Source organism: Helianthus annuus, chromosome 1 (genome assembly GCF_002127325.2).
Source record: "Helianthus annuus cultivar XRQ/B chromosome 1, HanXRQr2.0-SUNRISE, whole genome shotgun sequence".
NCBI classification, from domain to species: Eukaryota; Viridiplantae; Streptophyta; class Magnoliopsida; order Asterales; family Asteraceae; genus Helianthus; species Helianthus annuus.
The window spans coordinates 2,120,309-2,134,757 of record NC_035433.2 but is presented as its reverse complement, the minus strand read 5'-3'; the positions used below and the strand labels follow the sequence as shown (position 1 = coordinate 2,134,757).

Here is a 14,449-nt window from a genome sequence, read left to right as displayed (position 1 = left end):
CAGTACTCGTAACTCAAATCTCGTCAGCAAACACGACTACCTACAATGTGCTAGGGTCTATTAGACGAGCGAGCCGTGCCTTGCCTTAGTATTCATGTTTGAGTTACGTTTCCTTTATGTCTTTAACATTATCCAAAGTTATATTACTTCTCAAGTATTTATTCTTGTATTTCCTTCCCAATGATGGGAGTATTTCATACATGTATTCTCGTATTCTTGTATTTGTAGTTCCGAAATAATATATTTTCAAGTCTTACTTTAGAAAATATATTTAAACTTATTTTGTCAAAAATAATGTATTGCAAGAAAATATATATTTTCATCTCCCAAAGATAATATATTTTCTTCTTGTTGAAAATATGGCATAACTTGGTAATATGTACAAAAATCATATTTTCACTTCTTGTATCCAAAATAATATTTACCAAAAATATATTTGTAACGGTATTTTCTGGAATATTTTGTAAGTTACATTCTTGCGTTCGATTCCACAATATTTAGTGTCTAACTTATATATCTATTCCGTGAGGTTTTTGGTATTATTTTGGATTGTAAATTCTTGGTATTTGTAAGTTATATTATTTTACCCTAAAATAATATAACTGTTCCACAGAGTATACAAACATTCACACAAGTGTCTTTAGTATAAAATATATATTCTAAATATATATTTATCCATTTTTATTTACAAAACCAACCTCCGATACTTTGTATTTTTGTAACAAAATTCATGGCATAGTTTATATTGAAAAACATAGTTTAAAACATACTTGTACACACTTGTTTAGAAAATATTTTCTAAGTGTTTGAATTTTTAGAAAATTTCGCCATAGTTTCCTTTGTAAATGGAGGTGTACATGCTATTTAGCATATCATTTTCTTTTCAAAATCAATCACACAATGAACAACAATCAAACCCTAAACATCTTGCACTTACCAAGTGCAAAAACTATACATTTTATATAACAACATGAACTTAATCTTTCACAAAAACGTGTAGTAACTTGGTAAAGTGTTTAGTAGCCTTAGTTACCCTCCAAAATATATTTACTTCTTGGTAAACTTCATTCTTGGAAATTCTAGATGTTTACAACTTGTATTCACATTTTACAAAAATGCTTATTTATTGGATCCTCTTGTTTCAAAAGTATTTCTACACTTATTTTGTCACTAAAAATAGTGTAGGTTTAATAAAAACCATGATCTTCTAAAAATCATATTTTAAACTTGGTTTTCTTGGAAAAATTATTCACAAGTCTTGAATCTATAAGTTTACTAGGTCACTTTGATCATTGTTTTACAAGAAATCATTTTTATTTATCAAGTTCATTTGTGCACTAGAAGATGATCATCATATGCTGTTACATGATCATCCTCCCACTTGCTAGATTATGTATTTAATCACCATCTAGCAAGTTCCATGTGATGATTAACGTTATCGTCTCTAGTAATCAACAAGTAAATATCATTCATGCACTAAACAACATCATTTCATTCATATATCATCATATGTGAGCTTTATGTTCAAGATTCAAGTTTATGTTCTTTAGTGTTCTTGTGATTTTCAACATATCATATATTTTAACCACTAAAAATAGAAGTAAACAAGAGTTATGAGAGATCTTACTACTAGCTTTAAGCTAGGGAAGAACAATGATGAAGATTGAGTGGATAAAAGCAAACGGGAGAGGTCCTTGAGGATCTACAAGCTCCAAGTTTCGTTAGTGACCTTCTTACACCTCAAAGTGACATTGGAATGATTAGATGATGATCGAAAATGGCGGTGGTGGGTGGAGCTATGTTCAGCCGAGAGAGGAAGAGCAAGGGAGAGAGAGATGAAGGTGTTGGATGTTGATGAAGAATGAAGGATTGTGATCTAGTGGATTGTTCTTATAACCTCCAACAAGAGTTTTACCCAATGGTTTTCATGTTCCTTAAGTACTAAACACAATCTATTAAACAATTCAACAAAATCTTGTAATTAGACATGTGGGCCGATTTTGTTAGGATATGGGGAGGGGTCTAGATGTAAGTTTGAACCATGTAGTTACCTTATAAGTATCTAGTTAGTGTAATTAATCACTAGATATTTTAGTGGGTGTTAGGGTGTTCGGGGATCATGACTAGCTTAGTAATAATAAAACAGTGTTTTTAACATAATTTTGGTGTTCCGGGTAATGTCTAGTTGTTCGGTTAGATACCGGTTCGTTAAAGTGTCAAGTTATTCCGTATCGTGTCCTTTATGTAACTTTTTGTGACACTTTTAATTCCCGACACTAAGGAAAGCATACAGGACCATTTTGCCATATTTTTGCATTTAATAAACCTGTTAAAATGCTGATTTATGCAGAATTCTGCACTTTATGTGGGTTTTAGGCACTTTCCGGCACTTTATCTATTTCCTAGGAAAGCAGTTTTGTGGTCCTTACTCCCTTACACACTATACTAGTGTAATACGTCATCTCTGGCTCATACTGGGCCTCAAAAAACTGTCTGTCTATGTACTGAACTTCGTCAGCATTTTTAGTTTGTCTGGTAATGGTGCCAATTCCGTTCTGCGTATTATTAGAACTATATCGCGTTGCATGTAGCAACGAATAAAGTCTTGCAACATGAAATGCCATTGTATGTATATAACAGTAATCAGAAATTCATTTCTCTTGTAAACTAGATCATGCACAATTATTTAAGCACGGATTACTGTTCAATTAGTGTACGGAATGTACGGAAAAGTGACAGTTGTCACATTTTAGCTATAATAGATAACACGTTTTGGTACAATATCTATGCACGTATCTATATGTTTTATTAATATGTATTATGCATGCTTGTCTAAGAAACGACCCATGTTTGCAGCTCCCATTTTTAATAAGAGTACTAAATTCTTTGTTAATAACATTATTCTCTTAACATCTGTTTACTAACCTTTGTAATTTCTGTTGACTGACCTTTTTAACATGGGTTGACTAACATGCATATATGTTTACTATCTATTCATCTGGCAAGCTCTGTTGGAGATAATGGATAACAGTTTTTACGAAAGTCTGTTGGAAAGCAATAGAGGTTTTTAACAGTTAATAGACAACAATGGTTTGCTTTCAACATAATGGAATTGTTGTTGAATAAACCTATTGACCATTAGTTTATATCAATTTTGTAAGTCTGCACTAAATATTTTTTTACTCTCTGTCAATATGTGTTATGCAGGGTTTTCTAAGAAACGACTCATGTTTGCACACGGGTCCTACCGCTAGTTAATAATAATAATTAATAACAAAAGACCTACATTAAAGGAGAAAATGCCACATAAAATTTTGTGGAATCTTTTATTAGAACAGATAATCTCACGATATGAAGAGGGTACAAGTAGAAACCAATCTTTTAAATGAATCTAAGAAAAATCCAATATATATAGATTTCATGTATTACAAAACATTAATGGAGTGTGTATGTTTTCGTTCCTATTTCCTCTCTCGAGCTTGGGCATAAAGAAGAATGTCTCGTAGATTGTCTGGTTGTACTGGTCTTGCATTATGTTCTGCATACTGCGACATAAATGTCAATTAGCATTTATTTACTTCACACGAGAGAAAGAAAACAATAAACTTCGGCATTCACTTGATTCTACTAATATATACTTACATCATTTACAGCCTCCCGAAGTAATTTAACTTGACGTATTGAAACTGTTCTTATCTATATGAACATAAAATCAGCATTCAGTATAAAAATAAATAATAATCCATGTATATAATTATAAATATATGAGTGTTACCCTTCTGCTAATGGTCCAAACAACTTTCTCGGTGCAAGGAGGGACCGTGAGTGAACCGATATATCGGTAATACATCCTACTGCTCATTTGAATCTCTCTAGGATTTACTATCCCACTATGTTCACGCATGCCCTTTCGATCTATCATAGATGATATGTTTAAAGCCAACTGCAAATCAAAAGATAAAAATGTAAGAGAAAATGTAAGTCGAGCTAAGTCAGGGTTCATACAAGTCAAGCTGAGCTCGTGTTCATATAAGTTTGAACTTGATTATTTTAACTAATGGAGCTTGAGTCCAGGCTTAGCTTATTTCAAGCTCTATTTTTAGAGCTCGAGCTCTGCTCATTTATTAGTTATTAATTAATTTATTTACATTTAGAATTAGTGGGGAGGGTTATATTGAGAACGCTAAATATTGTGAGAATCGTGAGAACAAATGGAAAAACCAATCAAAACCAATTTTTTTAATACAAACCTTATTGTAATTAAAATTTAAAATACAACATCAAAAAAGGAATTTACACCATCAAATAATTCATTTTTCCTTTCAAAACAACTCTTATTAGATTTTTTACACATGTGAAAATACAAAAAAATTTACACGCGTAAATGGCAAACTTACACATGTGTTTATTTTACGAATTCACGTCAACTTAAAGGTGTAAATTTAATTTCTAATATTGTATTCGACTAATAATCATAAGTGTAAAAGAAATTTTTGAATTTTAATTGTTTTTGACCAAGTTCTTGCGATTTTTTTTTTCATTTGTTCTTACGATTCTCGCAATATTTAACGTTCTTATTTAAACCTTCCCATATAATTAGTTTTATAGGCTCAAACTCATGTTGGACTTGGACTTGATTTGAGATTTTCGTAGGTCGACCTCGTATAGCTCATTCACGGCATGGCTCGTTTAGACTCAAGATATAAAAAAAGGGGAAGTAAACACGAGAACATAAAATAATTGAATAATTACCCTAGAAAGAAAATGGCTAGGTCTGCCGATTGTATAAAGTACAGCAATGACAGCTATTTTGTTGTCGATGCTTAAATGGACCATATGTAGTTCCATGTCAAACCTGTTCATAAATTCATGAGTAAATTTGCTCAACAATAAAACTACGATATTTGGAAAATAAAATAGAAAAAGTAAGTAAACCTTATGCCATTGATGGTATGCTCAGAAGGTGAGTGCCAATGTGCTTGTTTTAAAGCATACTCAGTGTCATTGATGATAATTGATCCTGCATCTCCTATCCATTTAACCTGGAACATTAAATCCATTGTAAATCTCAGTGAGTATATGAAACATGTAAATACAACAAAAAAATGATACAAGTTTTGGGGTTGGTTGGCAACTTCTGAATAGTTAAGTGTTGAACCAGTAAGAGATCTGAATCATTAAGTGCTGAATCAGTAAGAGGTCTGAACCATTAAGAGCCAGTACAATGCTTAGCCATTCAGAGGCAAATGTCTGACCAATTCAGATTAGAGGTCTTAACCATTCAGACTCGGTATATTGCTTAACCATTCAGAGTCAAATGTCTGAACCATTCATACATCTGCTCGCGAAACAAACAGTCTGAACCATTAAGAGCCCCGTTAAGAGGTAAACAAACGATCCCTTACATATTGATTACTTATGAAATAGTAATTACCATAATGTCATGACCTCTGTTAAGCATGGTTGCATTACAAGGCTTATAGTTTCTGTATAGATTCTTAGGATGGTCCACCATCACCACCCTTCGACTCGACATATCAATGGGAGACTGCATCGTCCCATTGCTGCACAACGACCAATCATTCCTCATCGCACCCCATCTATCCGGCCCCATCGTGCTACCTCTCAAATAATCAAATCCGCTTTGATCCTCTACAACACAAAAATGATCACTAGTTAAAGTTAAAAAAGAAAACACATGCATGTAAACTACTAGGTTACACAAAAATCATGTTGTGGGCATAAGGCATTACCAACTTCTTGAGCATGAGTTGATGATGGATGAGAGAAAATAAGCATAAACAAAAGAAAACCAAGAGACAAAATGGAGTTTGATTTCATATTCTTCATATTTCACACAACTTAGAGAGATAGATTTAATATGTTGTATTTAAGAGTGATGGATATGTGTTATGCTGTATGGTTGTACATAGGGACTCTATATATATGCATATGTGGGAAATTACATGGAAACTTCATGTGTGGTTCTTAGAAATAGTTCGACTCTTCATTTGATGTTTATTGTTTTAATGAAGATGATGACATATCGATTGTGTCTGCCACAATTTGGAAGCCAAAGGCTACATCCCACTTGCTTGGAACAAAATACATAAAATCATGAATGTTTTTTTGGAAGCCAAAAGCTTCATGTGTGGTTGCTAGAAATTGCAACATCTTGCAAACGGCTTTTCGTCTAGTGGTACGTACCAGGGTGTGTACAATAACGTCGCTTTCCATAAGGTAAGGTGAGGTGAAGTCGAGGTTTTGAGTACCACAATGGACAATGATGTGGGGTAGGAAGTTATATAGATTGTTGTTAAAAAAAAAGAATTGAAGAAGAAATTCTAACATATTTTTTTTTATAAAATCATATTTTATTAGAAACGCTAATACAAACTCTCTAAGCCTACTTCTAAACTACATCAACGTTCACTTAAGACTAGAAACCTCAACCATTTAAGAAAGAACACCTTTGGTACAGATCTTAAAAATTCTATTATATGTATGTGTCATTTGGACGTAATTTGTTATGTTAATTAATTAATTTGTTATGTTAATTAATTACATACGATATATTACGTCTAGACGACAATATATAGAGCCTACAATAGTGTTAAAATAAATTACATACGATATATTACGTCTAGACAACAATATATAGAGCCTACAATAGTGTTAAAATAAATTACATATGATATATCTATTATATATAATAAACATAAAGATTTGGGCTGATGTGGCAGTCAATTAGAGCATCTAGATTTTACTTTTGGCGGGAAAACGAAATTTGGTCTAGATGGTTCACGCGGATCTTCGTTCATGGATTTGGTACCCGATTTTTCGGATCCTATATAAACCGTTTATATTTCTTTATTTCTTTTCACAACCTGATTTTGATCATTACTTCTCTCCCTATTTTCTTTATATGTCAGAAAAATCTTGGTAATCTAATAACCTTTATGTCCAATCTTCCATCGATACTCTCATATCAACTCTCTTCCATCCCAATCTTGAAACGGCGATACAATCTTTAGATCATATTCAGATTTAGTTTTTGGAGGTACTCAACTTACAGTCATTTAGTGTATATGATGTTTATCTTTTGGTCTTCATGTTCTTCATAGTAGTGTTTTTTTTTTTTAATATCATCTTTTAATCATATTTTGTTGATTTCATCCCAACTATATGTTTTCTTTTACAGATCTTATTTTCTTTGAAGTTGTAGTTTTAGGGTTGTTCAGTTTAATGAAAATTTTTTGACTTACTGTTTGTCGATTTATTTTTTCAGAATAGGGGTTTTTTATCCGAATGATAATTTGCTCTATTTTGTATTATGATTTTTTGTTTTTTATGATTTTAGGGTTTTTAGTTTTCCTGTTTCTATGAATCTTGTATGGTTAACTTTTAGGGTTTTTTTGGTACATTGGTCATACTTTTAATATGTTTACATAATATAGGGATATTTATTGTGATCAGATGTTTTTGGTATGAATGTTATAGTGCTTATTTCAGGATCAACATTACAAACGCAACAATGTCTTTTTACAAGTCAATGTCTGCACTTACCAGAGATTTTTTGGTACTCTCATCTTCGTTGATGTTCAGTTATTTTTTTAATATTTATTTTATTTATTTAACATTTATTTATATTTTTATGTATTCTGAAGGTTATTCCTCTTCATTTTTCAAAGATATGGTTATCTTCTGCTGTTGGTGATAATATGGTAGTCATAAAGAGTATCAACGAAAAGGTGTGGAATGTTAATTTCTCCAAGAACAATGGTACCTTTGCCTTTACAGAAGGATGGTCAAAGGTTGTATGTGACCTTTCTTTATCTGATGGTTGTATACTTCTTTTCAAGCAAGTTAATCCGTATAATTATATACTCACACCTTTTTTCAAGGAAACACCTTATCCACTATGTGATCCAGGCATCTCTTTGTTTCTATCCATCTCATCTTTGCCGAATAGGAATTACATAGAGTCGTTCTGTCATGTTTTCAATGATCAAAGTGTTAATACACTGGTATGTTTAAAACCTTATTTTTTGTACATAATGTATACTTTTTATTTTATATTTACACTATGAATTTTAATATTTTTTTTTTAGCTTCTTCCTACGTTTGTTGTTAAAAACACTATTGGTGTTGGTAAACTTAGAAGACCAATGAAGGTTCATCTAAATTCATGGGACTCTTTAGATGTTTCTGTAGAGAAAGATTCTGATAGCAAATGTTACTTTTTTACCAATGGTTGGAACAACATTGTGCAACATCTAGGGGTTCGTACTCAAAATCTGGTTGTTTTACGCTATATCTTTGATTACAACTTTCAGTTGACATTGTTTGATGTGAATGGATATGAGGTTGTTATCCCTAGGCTTGCTTTAAAGTTTAATTCTGATCCTGGATTTCCATCTTCAACTCCGTTGGTAAACAATGTTGATGATTTTCATCGTGATGATGATATAAAATCTGAACTTGATCCGGAGGTAGATGTTTTAATTGAGCCATCTGATGCTGATGAATCCGTTGGTGGTAGTTCTGACAGTGATTTATCGGTTGATGATGATTTCGATGATGATGACTTTGAAGATTCTACCTCTGAATCTGATGATGACAAAAAGGACCCCGATTATCAGCCTTTAGAATTTGAATGGGAGTATCATCCACGTCATTTCGTAAGTTTTATTAACTATATATTTTGTAATAATTGTTTGGTGATTATTGTTCTTAAATTTATTTATTTTTTGTATTTTAATTTTTTTTTCTAATTTTTTTTGTAGCGACTGAATAGCAAAGTTGCAAGTCTAGCTCGTGTTGATGTATCTGGGAAGATGACAGTTCAAAATCTGGCTGGCGTTGATACTGTTATTACTTTTCGACCAGAGGTACATGGTGGAGGATTCAGATATGTTGCGAATGCATGGCGTACCAAGTTCACAAAGCCTAATGGGATCAATGCACCTCATAGATGCACTTTTGTATACTCTCCTGATGAAGATAAGTTGATTTTGAAGAAAGTTTCGAAGTAGTTCGTTTTATTGTTTTACTATCCACTCTTTTGGAACAATATTTCATGTTTTAGTATCTTTTTAGTTTGTTGTTCGAACATGTTTGGATGGTTTGTTTTGAACAGTTTTTTTGATATATAAACCTTTTGCCTATCTATGATTTTGAACAACATGTTTGGTTATTAAGTTTTGGCTGATGATTTGAAGATATAATATAACGTCACACATTTTTATGCACAATGTGTGTGTTTTAATTTTTCGACATAACGTTGACTAATCATCAAATTTAAAGAATTAAAACCTGCCTAATAATGCTCCATCCATTACTACGATTCAAAATACTTTTAAAAATATAATTTTAAAAATTACGTACTGATTTGTTTTAATTTATCCTTTTCTAAAATTAACATTAGATTTCATAATCACTCTAACTACAACTGTTATTTTGTCTATCACGGTAATAAAAATATATTATTTTTTTACTTCCAATACGAAATCTTCCTTTAATATGGATACCGTTTACAAATTTTATAATAACTGAATAATAATGAAGGTTGTATTAGCGATTCAATATACTTCTAAAAATAAATTTTCAATTTAAAATTCGTTAGATATTTAGCACTATTTATAATCATTACATTCATAGATAGAAACCTTTAAATGCAATTTCGATAAATTAGCTAAACGTTTCTATTAATTTATCAGTTTCTAATAATAACATAACAATAACAATAGTAACAATAGATTTCATATACAAACTAAACCTATATACAACTGTTATTTTTTTTTATCAAGGTAATAAAATTATTTTATTTTTTTAATTATTTTGAATATGAAACCTTCCTTTAATATGAATAACGTTTCTAAATTTGCATTAATCATTGGCATACTATATAAATCGATTTATGTCAACAATTGCAAATCACTTTTCTCATTTCATTCAATCTTAGCTCTCAACCTGGTTTCGGTAAATTAAATTCCAAGTGTAGAGTTTTTTTTTAACTTTACATTATTGATAATGCTAATTCTATTTGCACTTACTCTTTAATGTTTATATTTCAGCTGTGAAATGGAGGTTGCAAAGGTTACTATGCTTAATGATTTAAATAGTTATTCAAATAACTATTCCATTAGAGTGAAGATCGTTAGCACATCAAGGAAAATGATGAATCAGAATAAGAATGAAACATATCGGCTGGATATGATCTTTATGGATGAAATGGTACCGTTTTTATTCTACTAATTTTGTTCGGTTAAATCTAGAAAATCTAATTTTATATGAAATGTATATATCTAATTTTGTCGTTTCAATTTTTAGGGCAATATGATACAAGCTAGCTGCCTTCATAAGTTGTTAGAAAGATTCGAAGAGTTCCTACAGCTTGATGAATGTATTCAGATTACTAAACCTTCTCTTGCTGCTAATAAGTCATCTTCTAAAGTGGTCAACAAGAATGAAAAAATATCTTTGTATTTTTACACTTCTGTTGAGAAAGTAGTTGACTGGTGTGGTCCGAAATACAAATTTAATTTTGTCAATCTAAAAGATGTTGTTCAGAATAAAGTAGAAGTTAATACTGCTATTGGTATGTGTCTTACATCCTCTTTTAGTTTGTTTGTGATATATATTAAGTTTGTTTAACCACTTATTTTGTTGTCTAGATTTCATTGGATTGTGGAAGTGTGTTTCAACATTGAAGACACAACAAAGAAAGATGGCAGCAAAGGAAAAAGACTGAATCTGAAAATTGAAGACCTTGAGTTAGTATTTGATTTAGTAGACAAGATTTACAATTTTATCTTCGTATTAAATTGTTTTTGGTTCATTTATTTAATTTTATGTTATTTTTAGAGGTCAAAAATGTCCTGTTACGTTGTGGGATTCTTTTGCTGTCGACATGTTTAATTACATGAATGACAAAAAACGCGAGAAATATGTTGTTATCATTTGCCACTTTGGTACAGTAAATCTTTACAAGGGTACATTTCAAATCTTCATCTCATAATTTATTATTTTTTTAGTATGTTATAAGTTAGCATTATATTTACATATATTTTATATGTTTTATGCAGTAAATATTGATTTAATTGTTTGTTCTTTTTTCATTTCAGGAAAGCGTGGAGTGGCCAACAGTTTTGATCTAAGTAGGCTTTTTATTGATAAAGCTGACATTGAAGAAATTTCTTCTTTCAGAGAGAGGTATATGTAGTAATACCGAAATAATAATCTAACAATATTAATTTAGTTTAAGTTATAATTTTATTCATTAACTTATAATTATGTATAGGTATGTTGCCAAAGTTTCATCTTCTTCCTCATCGAATGACAATGGTGGTTCTTATCTTATTTCAACGGTGGAAGATGAGTTCCTCAATAAAGGAGATTTCATGCTCATTGGTTTACTTGGAACAGTATTAGAGGTATATTTTTTTTTTATTTTGCAATTCTTATTTTATATATTGGTATGTATTATACTTTCATTTTAAGATTAATATTGTTAATTATTTTTATTAGAAAAAGAAGGTGTTGGTTATTGGCACAGTCACGGCCATATGTACGGATAAGCTTTGGTATTACAATGGTTGTAACCACTGCAAATCACGTGTCGAGGATAGATTTGTAACCAAAGAGGGTGATGACGGTTCATGTGATGCTGGTGAAACAAAGGGTTTGGTTTGCACCAACAACGAATGTCAAGGAGTGGACATTTATGCAATTCCGCGGTTTGAAAATTTTGTTATCTCTTTATACAATTTTAAACTGAAATTACTTTGGTATGATCTAATATTAACAATTTCATTTGTTCTTAATTTTAATATAATAGTTTCAAGATACCTATCAGGGTCCAAGATTCATCTGGTACTGTTTCATTAACGCTGTTTGATTATGAAGCTTTCAAAATATTTAAGAAATCTGCAAAAGACTTACTTGCTGTCCAAGATCAGGTAATCTAAGTAATTTTCCATGTTATTAATTTTTGTACTCTTACTCAGTAACAATTAATTTTTTAAAATAATAGGTTGTTAATTCCGGTGAGATACCCAATCCCTATCCTGAGTTATTTGACACGTTGGTTGGAAAGAAATATGCGTTTGTCATAAATATTAGCGACTATAACATTGAATATCAAGTCGAGAATTACGGTATTGCAATGGCAACAAACGATGATGATATTATTGCTGCTCTCTATTCCAAATTCAACATTAACCAGGTCTAATTTGCAATTATGTAATTCTTATTTTTTCATATTCTTTTCGTCTTCGGTGTATATAATTATAACCACTTTTACTTTATTGTATTTTTTATTTTGAATTGCAGCATGAGCAGTCGGAATCGTATGGTGTTCCGTTGTCCGCCAATCTGTCTAATGCTTGTGAGGTTACTAAGGTAATTTAATAAATTTTTATTTTACTTTAAATTTTATTTTAATATTTATTCTTATTGTTTTTTTTTAGGATATGCTTCATTCACCGGTGACAATGTTACGCCTATCTCCAATGTAGATGGAAGCAGTAAGAAGGCGTCTTCTTGTGAAGTAAAACGCAATCTAGGTGAAGTTTATGAAGTAGATGATGCATTACGTTGTTCTTCTACAAAGCGCCGCATGAGTGATGAGATTGTCGAAGATGAAGTTGTTGGTCTTTCTAAGACATTGATTCCGAAGACTGAGAAATAATTTCCTACATTTTTATAAACAATATTTGTGTTTGGTTTTTATTATGGTTTGTGTTTGAACACGTGGTTTTGCGTTTATTATGGATTTTGAATTGTTTGATTTTATATGTGGGATAATCCTTGAATGGTTTTTTATTTGATTTGATTGTCGTATTTTCTTTCAAATCATTGTTTTTGTTTTCTTATGTGTTCTCAATGAGTATTTAATTTTTATAAATAGCACTTTATTTTATAATTGAATAGACTTATCTTATTTAATGATTTAATTATATTGTCTTACTCTAATCATCATAAAAAAATTTTTACATTTTACTGTATTTAAGAATTATATACAAAATAATATATTTCATTATCTTGATTGAGATACGTAAAAACCTTATTAACAAAAAAATTCTATAATTTTGATGATATTTAACGTTTACAATTAATTGGTTGTATATTTAATTGTCATATATTAACATGATTAGTCAACCCTTTTTCTTTTAAATATTATTGAGAATGAATCAATAATGGACAACTTTCCTTAACAGTATTTTAGAATTTGATTACAATTGTTACATTTTAATTTTTTCGTAGTTAAGTTTGATAAAAAAATATCAATTAATAGTATATTAATATTATAGTAGTATGGTACTATAACAAAGTTTGAAATATTGAATAAAAATTTTGACATTGTATGTTGGTGAGTATATTTTGATATCGCCAATTAATAGGGTTACATTAAAATGTTGCATAAAAAATTTTTCTTAGAAAATATTATTTTTGGTTTATATTTTTTTCATCTATTTCCTATATCGTTAATCAATCAAATTTAAATTTATTTTTTTTAAATTGTTAATATTTTTATATTTTTCCCGGCAGAAAAAAGAAGTATGTAAACAATATGACAAAATCTATTATATATATTATATATAGAAAGTATATTTTTTAAAAGTAAAATATGGGAATTGTAATGGGTCAGAAAAGATGTGACATTGTTTTGGACTAGGCCCATACAAAAAATTATTAAATCCATTTACATATAAATTACATGTATAACCTATTTTCATGTTGTTAATTATTGATTTGTTTTTTTCTTTATGAAAAACCACAATTAAAATTTCATTTTACACATATTATTATATAACAGATTAATAATTATAACAATCAAAAAACATTCGTTTGCATATCACGATATTATTTAATCCATCCAAAATTAAAACTGGAAATATTATTCATATCATAGAAAACATGGGAATTGTAATGGGTCAGAAAAGATGTGACATTTTTTTGGACCAGGCCCATACAAAAAATTATTAAATCCATTTACATATAAATTAGATGTCTAACCTATTTTCATGTTGTTAATTATTGATTTGTTTTTTTCTTTATGAAAAACCACAATTAAAATTTCATTTTACACATATTATTATATAACAGATTAATAATTATAACAATCAAAAAACATTCGTTTGCATATCACGATATTATTTAATCCATCCAAAATTAAAACTGGAAATATTATTCATATCATAGAAAACACTTATTATAACGAACAAACAAGCCATAAGGTAAATGTTCCAAAAGACTAATGTTTCTTTTCTCCGATCATTTTATCTTATTCCATTGCGTCATAATCTTTTTCCATTAACTTTCGGCGTTTTGATTGAGGAGGAAAGTACTCGTCATAAATGATTCTATATAGCGTTGGGCAATCCTCCCAGAAACTTTCCTGCGTCCATAAATCGGAAATTAATTTTTAAGAAAAAATAGACATTTT

At 30.1% G+C, this 14,449-nt stretch overlaps 4 protein-coding genes across 4 annotated transcripts; 3 read left to right on the top strand and 1 right to left on the bottom strand.

The window, feature by feature from the left end:
• Positions 1-3,386: 3,386 nt before the first annotated feature.
• Positions 3,387-5,920, bottom strand: LOC110942347 (alpha carbonic anhydrase 7). Its single transcript, XM_022184103.2, has 7 exons — positions 5,754-5,920; positions 5,435-5,652; positions 4,936-5,042; positions 4,753-4,855; positions 3,776-3,943; positions 3,643-3,696; positions 3,387-3,545 (listed from the first exon to the last, which is right to left on the bottom strand). Exons 1-7 carry the CDS (start codon positions 5,848-5,850, stop codon positions 3,462-3,464), a joined length of 831 nt encoding a protein of 276 aa, XP_022039795.1. The 5' UTR covers positions 5,851-5,920; the 3' UTR covers positions 3,387-3,461.
• Positions 5,921-7,509: 1,589 nt separating this feature from the next.
• LOC110934474 lies at positions 7,510-9,177 on the top strand. Its single transcript, XM_022177496.2, has 4 exons — positions 7,510-7,579; positions 7,668-8,027; positions 8,112-8,681; positions 8,787-9,177. Exons 1-4 carry the CDS (start codon positions 7,535-7,537, stop codon positions 9,033-9,035), a joined length of 1,224 nt encoding a protein of 407 aa, XP_022033188.1. The 5' UTR covers positions 7,510-7,534; the 3' UTR covers positions 9,036-9,177.
• Positions 9,178-10,062: 885 nt separating this feature from the next.
• Positions 10,063-10,656, top strand: LOC118481206. The gene is made up of 2 exons (XM_035976525.1): positions 10,063-10,236; positions 10,333-10,656. The coding sequence occupies exons 1-2, from the start codon at positions 10,084-10,086 to the stop codon at positions 10,654-10,656; spliced, it is 477 nt and encodes a 158-aa protein (XP_035832418.1). The 5' UTR covers positions 10,063-10,083.
• Positions 10,657-11,294: 638 nt separating this feature from the next.
• On the top strand, positions 11,295-12,518 carry LOC110870463. Its single transcript, XM_022119644.2, has 6 exons — positions 11,295-11,435; positions 11,530-11,738; positions 11,840-11,960; positions 12,035-12,226; positions 12,334-12,402; positions 12,471-12,518. The coding sequence occupies exons 1-6, from the start codon at positions 11,295-11,297 to the stop codon at positions 12,516-12,518; spliced, it is 780 nt and encodes a 259-aa protein (XP_021975336.2).
• The last annotated feature ends 1,931 nt before the right edge of the window (positions 12,519-14,449 follow it).

Excerpts from the sequence above, each read along its gene's own strand:
- LOC110942347 (XM_022184103.2), bottom strand. The coding sequence starts at position 5,850 with ATGAAGAATATGAAATCAAACTCCATTTTGTCTCTTGGTTTTCTTTTG. Across the intron at positions 3,697-3,775 it reads TTTGGACCATTAGCAGAAGG|ATAAGAACAGTTTCAATACG; the intron begins GTAACACTCATA and ends ATGTTCATATAG. Across the intron at positions 3,546-3,642 it reads TTCGGGAGGCTGTAAATGAT|TATGCAGAACATAATGCAAG; the intron begins GTAAGTATATAT and ends TTTATGTCGCAG.
- LOC110934474 (XM_022177496.2), top strand. The coding sequence starts at position 7,535 with ATGTCTTTTTACAAGTCAATGTCTGCACTTACCAGAGATTTTTTG. Across the intron at positions 7,580-7,667 it reads CACTTACCAGAGATTTTTTG|GTTATTCCTCTTCATTTTTC; the intron begins GTACTCTCATCT and ends TGTATTCTGAAG. Across the intron at positions 8,682-8,786 it reads AGTATCATCCACGTCATTTC|CGACTGAATAGCAAAGTTGC; the intron begins GTAAGTTTTATT and ends TTTTTTTTGTAG.
- LOC118481206 (XM_035976525.1), top strand. The coding sequence starts at position 10,084 with ATGGAGGTTGCAAAGGTTACTATGCTTAATGATTTAAATAGTTATTCA. Across the intron at positions 10,237-10,332 it reads TGATCTTTATGGATGAAATG|GGCAATATGATACAAGCTAG; the intron begins GTACCGTTTTTA and ends TTCAATTTTTAG.
- LOC110870463 (XM_022119644.2), top strand. The coding sequence starts at position 11,295 with ATGTATAGGTATGTTGCCAAAGTTTCATCTTCTTCCTCATCGAATGAC. Across the intron at positions 11,436-11,529 it reads TACTTGGAACAGTATTAGAG|AAAAAGAAGGTGTTGGTTAT; the intron begins GTATATTTTTTT and ends TATTTTTATTAG. Across the intron at positions 12,403-12,470 it reads ATGCTTGTGAGGTTACTAAG|GATATGCTTCATTCACCGGT; the intron begins GTAATTTAATAA and ends GTTTTTTTTTAG.